The sequence below is a fragment of the Oncorhynchus clarkii genome, chromosome 9 (genome assembly GCF_045791955.1).
Source record: "Oncorhynchus clarkii lewisi isolate Uvic-CL-2024 chromosome 9, UVic_Ocla_1.0, whole genome shotgun sequence".
Taxonomy (NCBI): domain Eukaryota; kingdom Metazoa; phylum Chordata; class Actinopteri; order Salmoniformes; family Salmonidae; genus Oncorhynchus; species Oncorhynchus clarkii.
In genome coordinates, this window is record NC_092155.1 from 21,718,109 (window position 1) to 21,737,971 (window position 19,863).

At 40.6% G+C, this 19,863-nt stretch overlaps 1 protein-coding gene across 1 annotated transcript in view; it reads right to left on the bottom strand.

Moving 5' to 3' along the window:
* LOC139416093 (phospholipid-transporting ATPase ABCA1-like) overlaps positions 1–19,863 on the bottom strand; it is a 240,692-nt gene that overhangs the window by 59,162 nt on the left and 161,667 nt on the right. Inside the window, exons 37-40 of the mRNA XM_071164364.1 lie at positions 14,580–14,757; positions 8,827–8,942; positions 8,179–8,323; positions 520–643 (exon numbers count right to left, since the gene is read on the bottom strand). Of these exons, the coding sequence (XP_071020465.1) occupies positions 520–643; positions 8,179–8,323; positions 8,827–8,942; positions 14,580–14,757 (563 nt within the window). The remainder of the gene's footprint in view (positions 1–519; positions 644–8,178; positions 8,324–8,826; positions 8,943–14,579; positions 14,758–19,863) is intronic.

Consider the following 19,863-nt stretch of genomic DNA (forward strand, 5'->3'; position numbering starts at 1 on the left):
GCCAGGCGCACCAGTTTGTGTCGAGAACTGCATTGCTACTGGGTTTCTCACGCTCAACCGTTTCCTGTGTGTATCAAGAATGGTCCACCACCTAAAGAACATCCAGCCAACTTGACACAACTATGGGAAGCATTGGAGTCAACATGGGACAGCATCCATGTGGAACACTTTCAACATCTAGTAGAGACTGTTCTGAAGGAAAAAACGGTTCTGGCTGGACGACAATTTACAAATTAAATGTTTGATAACTGTCAGTGTCATTTCGTAGTTTAGTTGTTACAGTTATGAATTCAAATGTAAAATGGTAATGTGTAATTAAAAGTACAACGCTATTCAGTTGGAGTGTAATGATAGTATACTGTATGTATAGTATACTAAAAGACTGACTTTTTTTTCTTCATTTAAAGTACAATTTGAATACGTGTGTTGAAGGTATATATATATATATGTTAAGAAAGTTTGATTTGAATAGTTTCGCCATTCTTCGATTTACTCCTAAGGTAGTTGGAGCATGCTCACCAAAGCTATCGTACAAGGTGGCCATAGCCTGGTTCTTGCCCATGTCGATGAGCCCTCGACCCAGACAGAAGTGCGGAAAAATCAGCAGCACCTGCTTCACAATACCATTGATTTTCGAGATGTTCTGTGAGAGAAAAAAACACAAACAGAAAAACAACAACAATGCATTGGTGAGGCATAAAAGACTAGAAAGACTGCAAGATATAAGGGCAGATTGTTATTAGGGGTGACACATGACAGAGAACCCGCTGGATGTGTCTGTGTTGACAGACTCGTTCCTTGCTGTGTGCGAGTGACCTGAGGGAAGCAGCGGGTTTGGAACCCCCGGCGGCGGTAAAAGAGTGTTCGTGGAGTTTCGAGTTTTCCGCCAGATAATTAAAGCACATCATCCATGCTTGCTCATCAGCGGAGGCACACTGCGTGCTTGAGTGGGGCGCCAAATGACATGGAAATGAGCCTCGGCTTCTTGACTCGTTATTAAGGGGCACGCTTTCTCGCTCAGTGATGTCTCTCTCACCCGCGTAATGTGAGGGCAGGAACAGCTGCTCACACATACAGATGGAAACTTTCTCATCTCAAGCCCTGAGACTTTGAAAGATGAACACATTCAGAGTGATATACACACCCACTTCTCACTTTCCCACTTGCAATAAAATACAAACCTACAGGCACACAGTCACACTATCGCACAAATTCACAGCCATCTTATTGGCTGTTTAATTACTTAGGTTAGGCCCGTTCATATCTGGTCCTTCCTGATTAAGCCACCCCTCCTGAAATCCCTTCTCCTCCCTGTGGCTATACTGCGGAACGATGGTGCCTTTTAAAGCACACAAGCCCTAATTAATTAAATGAAGAAGGAATGAAAGACAGCCAGACTGCACTGACTACTACAATGCCAGTCTCAGCTCTCCACATTGCTTTCATTACAGAGGATTGAGGGAATAAAGAGAGGGGGGAGAGTGAATCAGAGGGATAGATGAATAGAGAGAGATGGAGGAAAGATATTGCCACTTCTGCCTGTTCTAAAGCAAGGTTATGCATAATGCATACGTTTGGTCTCAGGATAGTCTTCAAAGACGCTAGCGTATATTGAGAAAAAACATAAATTCTCCGTTTCCTCTTTTGGTAGGCAAAAAGTACGATGCATTTCTTAACATGGTGCAATGTGGGGCGGCAGATGAGAATGACAGATGGCACCTTATCGTTGTCAGATTTTTTCATGGAGAGTTGTTGCTTTGCAATGTTTTCCTCTAGTTTGAGGAATGGCATGAAAGGATTTACTTGGTCTGCAACTCAATGACTTGTAGATTCAATCAATTGTGGTTCACACACACTGTTTCTGCTATATTTTAAGCACAGGTGTGGTTTAGAGGCACCATCCAATGGCAATGTCCACAGAGAGCTTTTGCAGCATGTTGGATGTGAAGCAGTGAACACCTGTCATACACTCTTAGAAAAAGCGTTCCAAAGGGGTTCTTCAGCTGTCCCCATAAGAGAACCCTTTTTGGTTCCATGTAAGAACCCATTTGGAGAACCAAAAAGGGTTCTTCAATGGGGACAGCCGAACAACCGTTTTAGGGTCTAGATAGCACCTTTTTTTCTAAGATAGTAGAGCAAACGTTCAGGATGAATTTAGCAGTACAGTTTTTCTTCATCTGTTATGGATGGAATTGGGATCTTTGATCATGGATGGTAACTCACTACCGTCATCATTAAAACAAATTTGGTATAGGGCTTCATGTATGATGTCTGGGTATACAGCAGTGATAATGTAGCTCAACTTCAAGTAAATGTGTTATCTTCTCCTAATGGTCGAACTTAAGCTACAGATCAAAGGTTAGAGTTGGAAGGTCACAGCTAGTTGACATGCAGCAGTAATCTGAGCATTTCAGCCGGGGAGTAACTGGGCAGTCCGAGCCTAATTTCCCTACAGGCAAGTATGAATGCAAAACAAAAATACCTCATTGATTATGGTGCCACAGCTAACTCTCAAATGTCAAGCAATATGTCTGCCAATTCATCTCGGTCTTATTGAACTTCTAACCTGTTTCCTCAAAGACTTAAGGACACACCAGCCAACTAAAATGTCAAGCGTGATATCTTGGCTAATAATCTTGCCATCCATATAATATATTACATAGTTACCGTTTATTTCCAATGCTAAGACGCTCAATTTGAATATATCTGGTCATATCAACACATTCTGGGCCCATTCCTACTGAACTATACGTGAAAGAGTTATTCATCATGGTCAAACTTCAAGAAGCTGGCAAAAGGCTAAAAGAGCCTGAAGTTAGAAACATAAGTGAATTGGAAAAAAAAATAATAATAAAAGCAAACCAATGACCTTGTGCAGCAGAGGGCCCATTTGTCATCGAGAGAAGAAATGGAGACCTAATTTAAGATCAATATGTAAAATAACAGATCTTCTCTCAACTGGGTGTTTATCAAGGAGATCAAAGAGGTTTTTAGGCAATGACGAAACGCTTGACAATTTTCTTCAAAGTTTGCGCTATATGCCCATAAATCATCTCTGAATGGGTTCTGAAGGGGAAAAATCTCCAAGGCTCTCGTCTGACCCATATTGCTTTAGTGTTCATATTCCCCAAGCATCGCCTCCATCTTCACCGGAGGGACTTCCGAAAAGGAAAATATATGGCTGGAAGCGCCGTGGGGATTGTGACCGTTAGCTGATTTCTCAAACTAGATGTGTAAAGGGAATTCAATTCAAACTTCATAATCAGTAATGTACAATACATCCCAAATGGAATGTAACATATGTACTGTATATAAAAAACACTATATTATACACTAAAAGATGTAGACAGCTGATAAATGTAGACAGCTGTATTTAAACACATATCCCTCCCCTCACCACCCACACACATCACCACGCCAAAGCATGTCCCCTCAAAGCATATAGCACACTACAATTAAACTACATTATGTCCCTGACTAATGCAGCCCCATCGACTTCCTCCCTACCGACTCACTCTGCCCCTAACCTGGCCAGATCCATGCCCTACAAGCCTGTCTGAGTGGCTAGCGGCTGGTCTATTGACTCAGGTGCTGTCTCATGCATGCAAGGCAGGCTGCGATTGATGCGATGCTCAGGTAGCATGGAGGGGGGGGGGGATCTTCCATGCTCCCTCGCTCGGTCTCCAGATAAAACTGGGACATAAAGTGCTAAATGTGATGCTGTAGTGTGCTTTGCTTTTGTCTCAAGAATTGGCTTTTAAAAAAAATATATCATTCCCTCTAGACTACCAGTCATCGTCCCATAGGAGGAGCTATTCACTTTGACCTTCAGTGGAGAAATAAATGAATGAAGAGAACTTCAACTATGCTGTTCCCATTTTAGCTATCGTCACAGCACAGGATGGAAGCAAAGGAATAAAAGCATGAAAGCGTGGAAATGGAGACGGCGGAGAAAGATCGAGCCAGATATCTCGATACAACCTGTCGCGCTTAACTGTGTGTGTGTGTGTGTGGGGGGGGAGGGGGTGCATCCTTATCTACGTCGGCCATTTTGGCTCCTCTCTGTTCATCGGGTCTATCAGAACAGAACAGAGGAAATGTGGAAACCGACAACATCCCGGCATGTCGCAGCCTATTTTTTCAGGCGGTCCAACAGTGACAGTTCAACTCTGACAGTCGATTGGTAGGATAAGTGATGCATCAGTCCGGGACCGTGGCCAACTACAGGGCTCGTATCTGCATTGACATCCCCAGGAGTGAGAGCTGGGCTGTTATTGTCCCCTGTCTGGCATGTCTCAATTGACCCTCAGAGCTACACTACACAGCAGGCTTTCCAATACACTAGGCAAATGCCCTTGACAAGGAAGAGTCTGGTAAGTCACTCTCACAAATTGGCAGTGACTGGCATGGGCTCCATTATTATTGCCAGAGCCCCTTATGAATGAGATTCGCCAAAACAATACTGATAAATATATGGGAAAACAAGTGACAACAAAAATATGATTTTGTTTGATGGGGAAGTTGTCAGCGAAAAGACAAACCAAAAACAAATCAATGATGAACGACGGCAATGACAATAATGAAATCTCTATGCAAACGAGGTTGTCTGGTTATGTAAAAAGGAGACCGCAGACATTAAGCTGTGTCTGAGAAACCAGAGAGGGTGGAGAGAAGATGAATGTTCAAAGGACAGGAGCATATGACAAAGTCAGTGAAGCCAAGATATTGCTCAGGTTGGAGTGGAGATTAGAGTTAGCTGACTTTTGAAGCGGAAGCTCAGATGGGGGAACCTGATGTTGCAACGTGTCGGAGTGAAGTGCTTACAACACACACACACACAAATACATGGATAACCACCAGTGGCGGTCAGTGCTGTTTAAGATGAGGAAGTGCAATTTAGTTTTTTCCATGAGCATGGCCTTATTTCTATTACCATATTGGATGACTGTCATTCATATTCCATTCACCCAGTTCAATGTAACATCAATAGATTTAGGCTACTACATGATATTCAAATTTTCCCTATACCATTCATGAGGTTGCTACAACATAGTCTATGAATGAAAGTTTACAAGGTAGGTGCACACAGGTCGAGAGAAACATAGGTGACACATGGACAGACAGTGACACATTCAATACCACCTTGCACACTTCCGCTTGCCTCTAGCTGATATAGGGTGGGATCATTAGTTCAACAGGTGCAAATGAGAGTTTCTATTGGACAAATTCAGGTACTGTATGTTTATCCTCACTTTGTTCCGTTTAAGAAAATGTTTTCAACAGAATCGTCGGAATGAATACACCCCGATCATGTGTAAACACAGTTTCATAACAGCCACGTTATATTCCTTCTCGCATCTATGCGCTCTCCTCCTCTCACCTTTTCCCTTCATCGCTTGTGGACGTCAATGCACAACACATCAGCTGTATGTGACCAGGTGAAAAAACCTTTCCAAATCAAACCATTACATAACCGCTACACACAGCCTACATTGTTGTCAGCATATTAGCTAAAGTAATGTCATAGTCAACATAGCTAATAGAACTAAAGTAGGTTAGTAAACCTGCAACCGTGTGCAGTCAATAAGCAGTATAGCACTTACACCGGCGGGCCCCGGTTGCAATAAATTAGTAAAACCAAAAGCTTACCTTGACTTGGAAGAGTTCCAGTGTTGTGTTGGATAGTCATAGCCAGCTAGCTAACATAGCATCCCTCTGTTTGAACAGGGTGGTTTAGTAGGCTAAATTAGCTAGCCGCATTTGCTATCTAAAAAAAATGACAAAATCTCTCTCTTGCTTCACCTTCATTTTGGAAGACATTAATTTGTTCAAAACTGTTCAACTATTGTATTTCTCTCTCTTTGAGTCAACTACTCTCAACATTTTATGCACTGCACGCTAGCTGTATCTTATGCTTTCAGCACTAGATTCTTTCTCTGACCCTTTGATTAGGTGGACAAAACGTGGACAACATGTCAGTTCATGCTGCAAGAGCTCTGATAGGTTGGAGGATGTCCTCCGGAAGTTGTCATAAGTCTATGAAAGGGGGTGATAACCATGAGTCTCATAGGTTTTGTATTGATGTCAATGTACCCAGAGAAGGATGGTAACTAGCTGTCCTCAGGCTACACCATGGTGCTACCCTACTGCTGTTGAGGCTACTGTAGACAGCCTTTGCAAAATAGTATGTTTTAATCGATTATTTGGCAATGTGATTATACTTAGTATAGTTTTATCATAAAAGGATAAATGGTTTTCTTTTTTTGAAAATCACTGAGGACGTTGGTCCTCCCCTTCCTCCTCTGAGGAGCCTCCACTGATAAGCACGCACACACTCACTAGGGATGTGCAAACACGGATAAGCACAAATGGTCTCTCTCTCTCGATCTCTCTCACACACACGTGGGATGTGTTCTGTTAATTTGGCCAATCAAAGCGGCAACGAGGCTCAATGTGTAGCAAGTGAAGTGAGCGTTCACTAATTTAATTAAATATCTCGACTTGTAGCGAATGTTAAAATAATTCACATCGGGGATTGAACTTCATCATCATAAACACATTTCAGAGCATTTCAGAGCATAAAAACAATGTTTGGACCAGGGATTTTGGCACCGCTAGGTTTCCACGCATTATCTACCCAGCAGAGTAGACACTGGGGGCCTGGTTCCAACTTATAAAGAATGGTTAAACTAAGAAAATGTTGTCCTTAGCATAAATATATTGAACAAAAATATACGCGCAACATGCAACAATTTCAAAGATTTTACTGAGTTAAAGTTCATTTAAGGAAATCAGTCAATTTAAATAAATAAATTAGGCTCTTTCTATGGATTTCGCATGACTGGGCAGGTGTGGAGCCATGGGTGGGCCTTGAAGGGCATAGGCCCACCCCTTGGCAGACAGACCCACCCATTGGGGAGACAGGCCCAGCCAAGCAGAATTAGTTTTTCACCACAAAAAGTGCTTAATTACAGACAGAAATACTCCTCAGCACCACAACACCCCACATCAGACAATCCCACAGGTGAAGAAGCCGGATGTGAAGGTCCTGGGCTGGCGTGGTTACATGTGGTCTATGCTTGTGAGGTCGGTTGGACGTACTGCCAAATTCTCTAAAATGGCATTCAGTTCTCTGGCAACAGCTCTGGTGGACATTCCTGCACTCAGCATGACAATTGCACACTCCCTCAAAACGTGAGACATCGGTGGCATTGTGTTGTGTGACAAAACTGCTAATTTTAAAGTGGCCTTTTATTGTCTCCAGCACAAGGTGCACCTGTGTAATGGTGGTATTAATCAGCTTCTTGATATGCCACACCTGTCAGGAGGTTGGATTATCTTGGCACAGGAGAAATGCTCAGTAAGAGGGATGTAAACTAATTTGAGCACAACATTTGAGAGAAATAAGCTTTTAGGAAAATGTATGGGATTTTTTATTTCAGCTCATGAAACATGGGACCAACATTTTACATGTTGCATTTGTATTTTTGTTCAGTGTATGAGTATTTTCCATGAAGTTAACTCATTGGTATCTCGGTAAGTATTGAACCAGCCATGCTTTTGCTAACTGACAATTCAGTCTAAACAAAAGCAACCATGACACTGAAAAATGGCATCTCACACTCCACCGCTCTCATTGTTCCTATCCATCTTCTTAACAATCTCTCCAGTTGTCTTTTTCTCTTAGTCGCTTTCTTTCTTTCTCTTTTCTCCGTCTTTGTCTTTTGATTCTCCAGGGAGAAAGGGAAGCTTTTGGTATGAATGAAAGATGGATGAAGCACATTCTACAAAGACACAATTCTCACCTCACAATTAAACATTAAAGTGAATTTAAGATACCACCTTTGAAACTCATCCAGTGGGTTAAAAGCAACAAAAAAAAAGCAATTCCAGGAGGAAAATCTCCCTCGAACTAGTTGAAAGCCTGCACACAAATACACAGTGGTATATTGAGGAAAGGGATCAATTAGCTCGACAAAAATGTAATCACCCTGATATAATAGTCGAGTGAGCAATCGTTTCTTTGATAAATGTGTGTATTTCCCTCCCAGTATGTACGGTATCAACATTAGGACAGCCAAAAGGACACAGACACCTAGCCCTTGTCACTCCGAAGCTGTCCTAATATGGACACTGTAACAATGAAGACTCAGGAAAGAGGCAACCCGCATCACCTACATCATCAGCGAACAACTCCATGACGAAGGTGGCCACGCTCCCATTGATGCCGATGAAGAGGTTGATGCAGGTCAGCACCACGTAGGCCGTGCTGGGAACGTTGAAGATAAACGAGGCTGGATACATCATGGGTGTGATAGACCACCTGAAAACACAGATGGTTAACTGCATAGACGTTTTCATATCTTACTATTTAAACAGCACAGTATGAAATGAGACAGGGGGAGATACATGAGGAGGGGTATACAGACTTTAAGGAACAGTTTGCACTTTAATTTCAAATCCAAAGTGCTAGAGTACAGCGCCAAAACAATGACAAATGTATCACTGTCCCAATATGTTTAGAGCTCACTGGACTGTATTGACTGTGGCACACCATGTGGAAAACTGTGAATTTGATGTTAAACAACACTCAAATATTATTTGTAGCGTGTATGAGATGTTTACTGACTAAGCGCTATGTGGGCACAAAAGGATCTAATAAGTCAATTTGACCTTTTCGTACCGCAATACAAACATTTCAAACTTCTTGCTCCATACGAACATCACATCTATAGTCCAATCACAATGTTCTTATTTTTCATGAAACTTCTTTGAACTGAGTAAGTCAGCACATAAAAATATGGATATCATTTTGGTTCTACTTACCCATACATCATCAGTAGCAGAATCAAAGCTGGTAAGTTAGGAAGGGACACGTAGGCTTTTTGTTGGAAACACAGGAAGATGACGATGACTATTAGACACGGGACTATGTAGTTGCACTGTAATAAAGCACACAAAACCCATTAGACTGTAGTTACAGTGTAATAAAGCATGTTTAGCCCCTTATTGGACTATGTAGTTACACTGTAATAAAGCATGTTTAGCCCCTTATTGGACTATGTAGTTACACTGTAATAAAGCATGTTTAGCCCCTTATTGGACTATGTAGTTACACTGTAATAAAGCATGTTTAGCCCCTTATTGGACTATGTAGTTACACTGTAATAAAGCATGTTTAGCCCCTTATTGGACTATGTAGTTACACTGTAATAAAGCATGTTTAGCCCCTTATTGGACTATGTAGTTACACTGTAATAAAGCATGTTTAGCCCCTAATTGGACTATGTAGTTACACTGTAATAAAGCATGTTTAGCCCCTTATTGGACTATGTAGTTACACTGTAATAAAGCATGTTTAGCCCCTTACTGGACTATGTAGTTACACTGTAATAAAGCATGTTTAGCCCCTTATTGGACTATGTAGTTACACTGTAATAAAGCATGTTTAGCCCCTTATTGGACTATGTAGTTACACTGTAATAAAACATGTATAATCCCTTATTAGACTTAGTTACTGTAATAAAGCATGTATAACCTCTTATTAGACTATGTAGTTACACTGTAATAAAGCATGTATAACTCCTTATTAGACTATGTAGTTACACTGTAATAAAGCACAACCCCTCATTGAACTATGTAGTTACGCAGTAATAAATCACACATAACACCTAATTAGACTATGCAGTTACACTCTCTGAAAGAAAATATGTTGAACTCCAGTAAATGTGAATTCTATAGATTAGGTTTTAATTCGCTTTTCCAGCTGCCCTCTTTCATTTGCTCATTAACAAGAAAGCAATCTATTCCCCTTCATATGAGGAGACAAGTCTGAGGCTGGCCTGACTGGACAAATCTAATGAAAACCATTTCGCAATGTATCTAACTGTAGTACAGTTGAAGTCGGAAGTTTACATACACCTTAGCCAAATACATTTAAACTCAGTTTTTCACAATTCCTGACATTTAATCCAAGTACAAATTCCCTGTCTTAGGTCAGTTAGGATCACCACTTTATTTTAAGAATGTGAATTGTCAGAATAGTAATAGAGAGAATTATTTATTTCAGCTTTTATTTATTTCACCATATTCCAAGTGGGTCAGAAGTTTACATACACTCAAATAGTATTTGGTAGCATTGCCTTTAAATGTATTAACTTGGGTCAAATGTTTCAGGTAGCCTTCCACAAGCTTCCCACAATAAGTTGGGTGAATTTTGGCCCATTCCTCCTGACAGAGCTGGTGTAACTGAGTCAGGTTCGTAGGCCTCCTTGCACACACTTTTTCAGTTATGCACACATATTTTCTATAGGATTGAGGCCAGTGCTTTGTGATGGCCACTCCAATACCGTGACTTTGTTGTCCTTAAGCCATTTTGCCACAACTTTGGAAGTATGCTTGGGGTCATTGTCCATGTGGAAGACCCATTTGTGATCAAGCTTTAACTTCCTGACTGATGTCTTGAGATGTTGCTTCAATATATCCACATAATTTTCTTGCCTCATGATGCCATTTATTTTGTGAAGTGCACCAGTCCCTCCTGCAGCAAAGCACCCCCACAACATGATGCTGCCACCCCTGTGCTTCATGTTTGGGATGGTGTTTTTCGGCTTACAAGCCTCCCCCTTTTTTCTCCAAACAGTCATTATGGCCAAACAGTTCTATTTTTATTTCATCCAAAAAGTTTATCCAAAAAGTACGATCTTTGTCCCCATGTGAAGTTTTTTATGGCGGTTTTTGGAGCAGTGGCTTCTTCCGTGCTGAGCGGCCTTTCAGGTTATGTCGATATTGGACTCGTTTTACTGTGGATATAGATACTTTTCTACCTGTTTCCTCTACATCTTCACAAGGTCCTTTGCTGTTGTTCTGGGATTTACTTGCACTTTTTGAACCAAAATACGTTCAACTCTAGGAGACAGAACACGTCTCCTTCCTGAGTGGTATGATGGCTGCTCGGTCCTATGGTGTTTATACTTGCGTACTCTTGTTTGTACAGATTAACGTGGTACCTTCATGCGTTTGGAAATTGCCTCCAAGGATGAACCAGACTTGTGGAGGTCAACCCCTTTTTATTCTGAGTTCTTGACTGATTTCTTTTGATTTTCCCATGATGTCAAGCAAAAAGGCACTGAGTTTGAAGGTAGGCCTTGAAATACATCCACAGGTACACCTCCAATTGACTCAGATGATGTCAATTAGCCTATCAGAAGCTTCTAAAGCCATGACATTTTCTGGAATTTTCCAAGCTGTTTAAAGGCCCTCTGGAATTGTGATACAGTGAATTATAAGTGAAATAATCTGTCTGTAAACAATTGTTGGAACAATTACTTGTGTCATGCACAAAGTAGATGTCCTAACCGACTTGCCAAAACTATTGTTTGTTAACAAGAAATTTGTGGAGTGGTTGAAAAGCGAGTTTTAATGACTCCAACCTAAGTGTATGTACACTTCCGACTTCAACTTTATATAAGAATATAATTGTTCTATCTGAAACAAGTTTTACAATCATGATATTGGCTAATGAATCGTTAATACTGCAATAGGCATGAAGGATCGATGTGGGAAAAAAACGACATATAGAAATAAAAAGAACATACCTGTATGTGATTTGCAAACTTCTACTCCACAGTTCCCCCCCCTGTGCCTCATATAATTTAAAGGAATGGTATTGAATGCGGTCGAAAAGCTCTGTCAGATGATGAGTTGAATCATTTTCGCTAGATAATCCTGAATGAATCGTGAATAATGATGAGTGAGAAGTGAGAAAGCTACAGACGCACAAATATCATGCCCCGAAGACATGCAAACCGCTCACCTTTACAATAACATGGGAGGTAAGCAATTTTTTGGGGGTATAATATTTGTAATCATGGCAGCATCTACATTCAATACCTTTTAAGTATACAGCCAAAAGAAGAAGAAATGCTTCACTGTCCCATTGGGAAGCATTCAGGGAGAGCGGAAATGCTTAAGCTCACCATCTGACAGTTTTTCGACCGCATTCCTAAAAAAATGTGACTCTCTGCATAATTACATATTATCTTTCATTTTGTTAGCATTCATCCAGCATAATAGCTAATAGTTACCTGAGTTACCTGATAGACGGTTTAATGCCATTAGGCCTGAGGGAAAGTGCTCATGTTCTACCGCTTCACATCACTTTTTGCCACTGCTAAGCTTGTTGAGCACAACAAATCGGAACAGCCGGTGTCAATAATTCAACGCTAGCCAATGACAGTTACTCAGGCATGGACTTCCGAGCAGCTATTGCGATCACAGGTATATTTGCCATTTTTCATACTTTTAGTTGAGGTTCATTCTCATCCATCCCTTCCTCACAGTGGACGGTAGAATGCAATTGCGTACCCCCTTGTGTGGTCACCAATTAGGGGTAAGATGGCCGAGAAACCGAAGGTTTGCTGGCATCAGAATCTCAGGTGCCACCAACTGCCATTGTTGCCTGACTAACCAAACTTCCTGTTCCGGCAAAACGTCATCCCACGCCCACGGATGTTTGTTTCTTCTCTGGAATGAGTCAAGATCTGAGTACCTCCTTGACAATTTCTAGAATGCAAACATATTCTAACTGTTTTGATTGGTCTCAGAAACTGATGGGTTGTGCCAGAGCCAGGACACATGTGGGTAACACAGCGTTTTGATAATCTTTCATTGGCTTTGATACTCTGATTGGTTAGAAATGATCCAATCGCTGATGACTTTGTTTTGTACAACACCCCTCATTTTGACAACACCCCAAACGACTTCAATGATGGCAGTCTCAGACTGAAGTATGTAGTGAACATAGAGCAGTGTCAGATACAGTGCCTTGCGAAAGTATTCGGCCCCCTTGAACTTTGCAACCTTTTGCCACATTTCAGGCTTCAAACATAAAGATATAAAACTGTATTTTTTTGTGAAGAATCAACAACAAGTGGGACACAATCATGAAGTGGACCGACATTTATTGGATATTTCAAACTTTTTTAACAAATCAAAAACAGAAAAATTGGGCGTGCAAAATTATTCAGCACCTTTACTTTCAGTGCAGCAAATAAATACAATCCAACTGTGTGTAATCAAGTCTCCGTATAAATGCACCTGCACTGTGATAGTCTCAGAGGTCCGTTAAAAGCGCAGAGAGCATCATGAAGAACAAGGAACACACCAGGCAGGTCCGAGATACTGTTGTGAAGAAGTTTAAAGCTGGATTTGGATACAAAAATATTTCCCAAGCTTTAAACATCCCAAGGAGCACTGTGCAAGCGATAATATTGAAATGGAATGAGTATCAGACCACTGCAAATCTACCAAGACCTGGCCGTCCCTCTAAACTTTCAGCTCATACAAGGAGAAGACTGATCAGAGATGCAGCCAAGAGGCCCATGATCACTCTGGATGAACTGCAGAGATCTACAGCTGAGGTGGGAGACTCTGTCCATAGGACAACAATCAGTCGTATATTGCACAAATCTGGCCTTTATGGAAGAGTGGCAAGAAGAAAGCCATTTCTTAAAGATATCCATAAAAAGTGTCGTTTAAAGTTTGCCACAAGCCACCTGGGAGACACACCAAACATGTGGAAGAAGGTGCTCTGGTCAGATGAAACCAAAATTGAACTTTTTGGCAACATTGCAAAACGTTATGTTTGGCGTAAAAGCAACACAGCTGAACACACCATCCCCACTGTCAAACATGGTGGTGGCAGCATCATGGTTTGGGCCTGCTTTTCTTCAGCAGGGACAGGGAAGATGGTTAAAATTGATGGGAAGATGGATGGAGCCAAATACAGGACCATTCTGGAAGAAAACCTGATGGAGTCTGCAAAAGACCTGAGACTGGGACAGAGATTTGTCTTCCAACAAGACAATGATCCAAAACATAAAGTAAAATCTACAATGGAATGGTTCAAAAATAAACATATCCAGGTGTTAGAATGGCCAAGTCAAAGTCCAGACCTGAATCCAATCGAGAATCTGTGGAAAGAACTGAAAACTGCTGTTCACAAATGCTCTCCATCCAACCTCACTGAGCTCGAGCTGTTTTGCAAGGAGGAATGGGAAAAAATGTCAGTCTCTCGATGTGCAAAACTGATAGAGACATACCCCAAGCGACTTACAGCTGTAATCGCAGCAAAAGGTGGCGCTACAAAGTATTAACTTAAGGGGGCTGAATAATTTTGCACGCCCAATTTTTCCGTTTTTGATTTGTTAAAAAAGTTTGAAATATCCAATAAATGTCGTTCCACTTCATGATTGTGTCCCACATGTTGTTGATTCTTCACAAAAAAATACAGTTTTATATCTTTATGTTTGAAGCCTGAAATGTGGCAAAAGGTCGCAAAGTTCAAGGGGGCCGAATACTTTCGCAAGGCACTGTAACTGCTGTTTTGTCCTTGAGCAAGATCTTAATTAACACCTAATGTGTTCCAGGGGCCCTTCTCTGTGGCTGACCCTGTGCCTTGCATGTGTGTATGTGTGATGTCCGGGGGGTTGGGAATGACATAAGACAGCAAAAAGACACATTTACGATTCACATTGGACAATTCTGAACTATTAAATTCTCTAATGAAGATAGCCTACAATATCCCAGGCGAAGTTGGCGACCCAGTAGACGGTCGGGTTGACGCCACTGACAAACTGCAAGTGCTTGGCCTTGCTGACACGCTCCTGGATGAGGAAGAGGACGAAGCTTGCTGGGATGAAGGACATGGCAAAGATGACACAGATGGACACCACCACATCGGTGGAGGTGGCGGCCCTGAAGGAGAGAAAACAGGAAGTTGAGTACAAGTTTGATCCTGTGTGATCTTCTAGCATGATCAATAGGTCTGGTTGATATTTCTAGAACTGGTAAAGGGTCAATTGTTTTAAAGGGGAAGTTTAGTATTTTACAATTCAATGTTAGATGATAAACCCTAATCTATGATTTGCTTTTCTTTAAACAGCCTCTACAAACGTCAGCTAACTCTAGCAACTGTTAGCTAAAAATACATTGTGATGGGAGCAAAACAATTGCCAAATCACCTATAAGTAAGGTCAAACCAAATAATTGAGTTTATTTCAGCCTATTTTTCCCAGGTCCCACATGACCCAATCACTGCCATGAATTTTTAACAAGCTATCGGTAGATAAAGTAAGGTGAAGGGACCTCTTAAAGAAAACCGAACAATGGATTACAGTTTCTCCCAGCCCACAGACTACTTTCAGTGTGCAGAACCATCTAGAATGAAGTTGTAAAATATTGAAATCCACCATCAAGGGTGATTGATTTTTCTAGTATCGATCCATCAATCATGAAATGTATTCATTACTCTTTCACATCTTCTGTCATGTGCTCTACAGTAACCTGGCCTAAACCCGTACAGGTCAGTCCAAAAGGACCATACAATATTTAGTCTGGTGTGTGAACAGCTTGTGTTTATAATTCTATGAGTGTTTTGTTTTCGTGCATTTCCCATGATGCAGTCACCACTTACAAAATAGTGTTTCCCTTGTTTTGCTTCTTTCCCATAATGGATTAATGACTCACTAGGAAACAGTAGAAGTAGCCAGAGGACAACCGAGGACACATTTGAAACCCATATACTTCCTTTACTAACAAACAAGAGCCAGAGGACACTCAGACCTTTCACCTGACAATTAGTCCTATCAATCGAGGACTCAAGGGAGCAGATAGGGTCACAGTGGTAAAGAGGGAAAAAATCCTGTCTGAGAAATATGTTACGAACTTGACATTGTATGCATTCCAAATGGCACCCTATTCCCTATATAGTGCACTACTTTTGACCGGACCCCTATAGGCCCTTGTCAAAAGTAGTCCAGGGATCTGAGGCCAACGTCTGCTTAGCCCTCAGGGGCTGTAGATAGAGGAATGGTCAAGAGGCCTTACGGTGGAAGTAAGCCTCATAACCTTTCCAGGTGTTGAGTTTCATTCTGAGTGAAATCTCACACTTTCTGCCCCAGTCTTGCCATTCATCTTGCCTTTGACCTGGAATGAACACAGATGCTACTGAAATGTTTTACCTATACTTTAGTTGCTCTGGAGAAGAGTTTCTTAAAAAGCACCAACATATTTATAACCCTGAAAGCACCAACATATTTATAACCCTGAAAGTACCAACATATCTATAACCCTGAAAGCACCAACATATTTATAACCCTGAAAGCACCAACATATTTATAACCCTGAAAGCACCAACATATTTATAACCCTGAAATCACCAACATATTTATAACCCTGAAAGCACCAACATATCTATAACCCTGAAAGCACCAACATATTTATAACCCTGAAAGCACCAACATATTTATAACCCTGAAAGCACCAACATATCTATAACCCTGAAAGCACCAACATATTTATAACCCTGAAAGCACCAACATATTTATAACCCTGAAAGCACCAACATATTTATAACCCTGAAAGCACCAACATATTTATAACCCTGAAAGCACCAACATATTTATAACCCTGAAAGCACCAACATATTTATAACCCTAAAAGCACCAACATATTTATAACCCTGAAAGCACCAACATATCTATAACCCTGAAAGCACCAACATATTTATAACCCTGAAAGCACCAACATATTTATAACCCTGAAAGCACCAACATATATATAACCCTGAAAGCACCAACATATTTATAACCCTGAAAGCACCAACATATTTATAACCCTGAAAGCACCAACATATTTATAACCCTGAAAGCACCAACATATCTATAACCCTGAAAGCACGAACATATTTATAACCCTGAAAGCACCAACATATTTATAACCCTGAAAGCACCAACATATTTATAACCCTGAAAGCACCAACATATTTATAACCCTGAAAGCACCAACATATTTATAACCCTGAAAGCACCAACATATTTATAACCCTGAAAGCACCAACATATTTATAACCCTAAAAGCACCAACATATTTATAACCCTGAAAGCACCAACATATATATAACCCTGAAAGCACCAACATATTTATAACCCTGAAAGCACCAACATATCTATAACCCTAAAAGCACCAACATATTTATAACCCTGAATGCACCAACATATCTATAACCCTGAATGCACCAACATATTTATAACCCTGAATGCACCAACATATTTATAACCCTGAAAGCACCAACATATTTATAACCCTGAATGCACCAACATATCTATAACCCTGAAAGCACCAACATATTTATAACCCTGAAAGCACCAACATATCTATAACCCTGAAAGCACCAACATATTTATAACCCTGAAAGCACCAACATATCTATAACCCTAAAAGCACCAACATATTTATAACCCTGAAAGCACCAACATATATATAACCCTGAAAGCACCAACATATTTATAACCCTGAAAGCACCAACATATCTATAACCCTAAAAGCACCAACATATTTATAACCCTGAATGCACCAACAGGGGTCATTTTTTATGGTGATGATTGTATGTCAAGCTGTAACACTTTTTCTTATATTACCCTTTTGTGACACAAGTAAATGGTTTAAAGTCCCCTAAATAAACATTTCAAAAAGATACACACATTTACAGTCACATTTGGCGTTAAAACAAGTATACGCTTTTGTATGTTTTTCATGTTTCGAACAGTTATTTTGATCAATTTCCTTCAAAGGAACATTCAAAGTGCTGTGTTTCTGTGATACTCAGAGGCTGATAAATTGGTGATCAATTGGTGATTAAGCTAACCTGACACACCGGTACAACCTAAGATGACTGCTGATATGAGTGATATGGGCAGCGGTGCCATCAGACTTAAAGCTCTAACTTTGTAACGCTATGGACTATCAACTCACGTTCAATGGCGAAGGTGCATAAAGATGGAGGAATTCCGATAGGACGTCCTTGTTTTTAGACGTAACTACAGCGCGCGACAGGGTTCAATATGTCAATAGTATTGAGATCAAGTTTATTGTGCTACTGCTAAAACAAGCAAAAAAAGTAATGGAGACTCTGAGAGCACTGTCTGATATGGCAAACTTAGCAAATAAAGCATTCGTGGTAAGTACAGATGGGCCGGCAACTTTATGCATGTCCGCTATTGCATCTGAAATGTGAGACTCTCAACTTGGTACAGAGACATTGACTGAAAGCTAAAAATGTATTCACATTTTGTAGTTATTTTTCAGTTATAGTGGCTGCCACGGCCCCAAGGTGCCAAATTAGGGGTGGCTCCATATCTATATATTTTCAGGGTACTTACATCTACCTCTGTGACAAATGTGGTGCTTTTATCTCAAAGTGAACTATTGAGTCAAACTGTTCAGTTTAGACACACCACTAGTACACAAAGGGGGGATTCTTTTTCATTTCTCCATATTAAACTTTTCACACGTGAGTTAGAGTTACAAATATCTTATGGTCGGTCGCAGCAGTGCCAGTTATTTTATGCACGTGATGTCAGAATGCGCGCACTGTTTCAAATGGTCCTCTCTTCTCATCTTTGTTTGACGCGGGAAAAAACAAACATGTTGGAGCGCAAACTACCCATCGTCAGATTACTTTACTTTGATTACTTTTGGTAATTTGGATCCATGGTGAGCTCACCCATGGTGTGATGAATTGTAAATAGTAATTGCTATTAGCTAATTGATATTGTGGTTGCTGTCAGCTGAGAGTTAGCTAAATATGACCACTTTCCTCAGTCTTTCCTCAGTTAGCGCGAGGACTAATGTAGCCTACATTTTTCCAGTTTGGATGATTGTGCTGCGCTGTCGCTACTTCTGTGAATGTCTGAACATTGCATCCAAAATAAAACGGTCACATTCTGTACATAACTGTGTAAGGACTGTGCTTGTGCAAAATGTTTCTGTGAAAAAACAGTGTGTCCTGCTCAAACGCTGACTTGCGTCAATCGAAACTGGACATTCTAAATAAGCATTCTAATTACACCGGGTTGTACGCACGCTGCAGAGAACATGAAATCATAGAACATTTTATAATACTTTTTTCACTAGTTGCTTGACAAAGTCCTTACATTTTAGGAGGATAAAAAAATTGGGTTCGAAATTATGTTTTTGTCATCTTGGTGCTTTTTGGGTTAATGACTCAAATTAAATCAAAGGTCGAGTATTAGCATACAAGTCCCATATGTTTTTTTTTATAGGTAAAATATGGACCAATTCTATCTATGTTCTATGATATACTGTTAGTTTATGTATTAGCTTGTTACCAATAGATGACTCAGTTTGACTGAATTCTCTTTTTGACTAGCAATCAGGCCAAACTACTGAAAACATTTCCGAGAACCAATGACGATTCTTCATGGAAACTCTTGATCCTCCATGCTGTTTGAATATCATTCACCCCGCTAAAGGCATGTTGTGCTTTCTTGCCTTCCATACTTTCACATTCTGTCAATTCAGAGCTCCTGCTGGTCTCTTTTGATGAATAGATCCCCCTCTTTCTGCTCTCTGCTGTCACATCTAACAGAGTTTCGGGTATGAGGAGGTTTTGGAAGTTCACAAACAAGAGATGGAAACTGCACCAGAGAGGTGCTGGACGTTTGAGGTCAAAGGTCATTCAACAGCACTTCAATTATTCATGTTAGCTGGTATGGAGTGGGCCAAAATAAAAAATCTTCCTCCAACTGGATTTCTTCTTTGCTATTTTATCCACCTTGAAGAAGAAACACTAGAGGAGTTGGCGATTATAGATGTTACGGTCTTAGTTACCCCCCTGTGTAGTTTATTAGCTAATTGCAGATTGCAGGCAGTGGGCGACCACGTCTTTAGCTTAAGATCAACCGAGAGGCTCAAAGAGTTCATCTCTTTACCAACTCACTTGCGAGGGGCAAGACGCAACCGTTTCTCTTTCCTCAGAAGCTGCTGACCTCTCCTTCATAA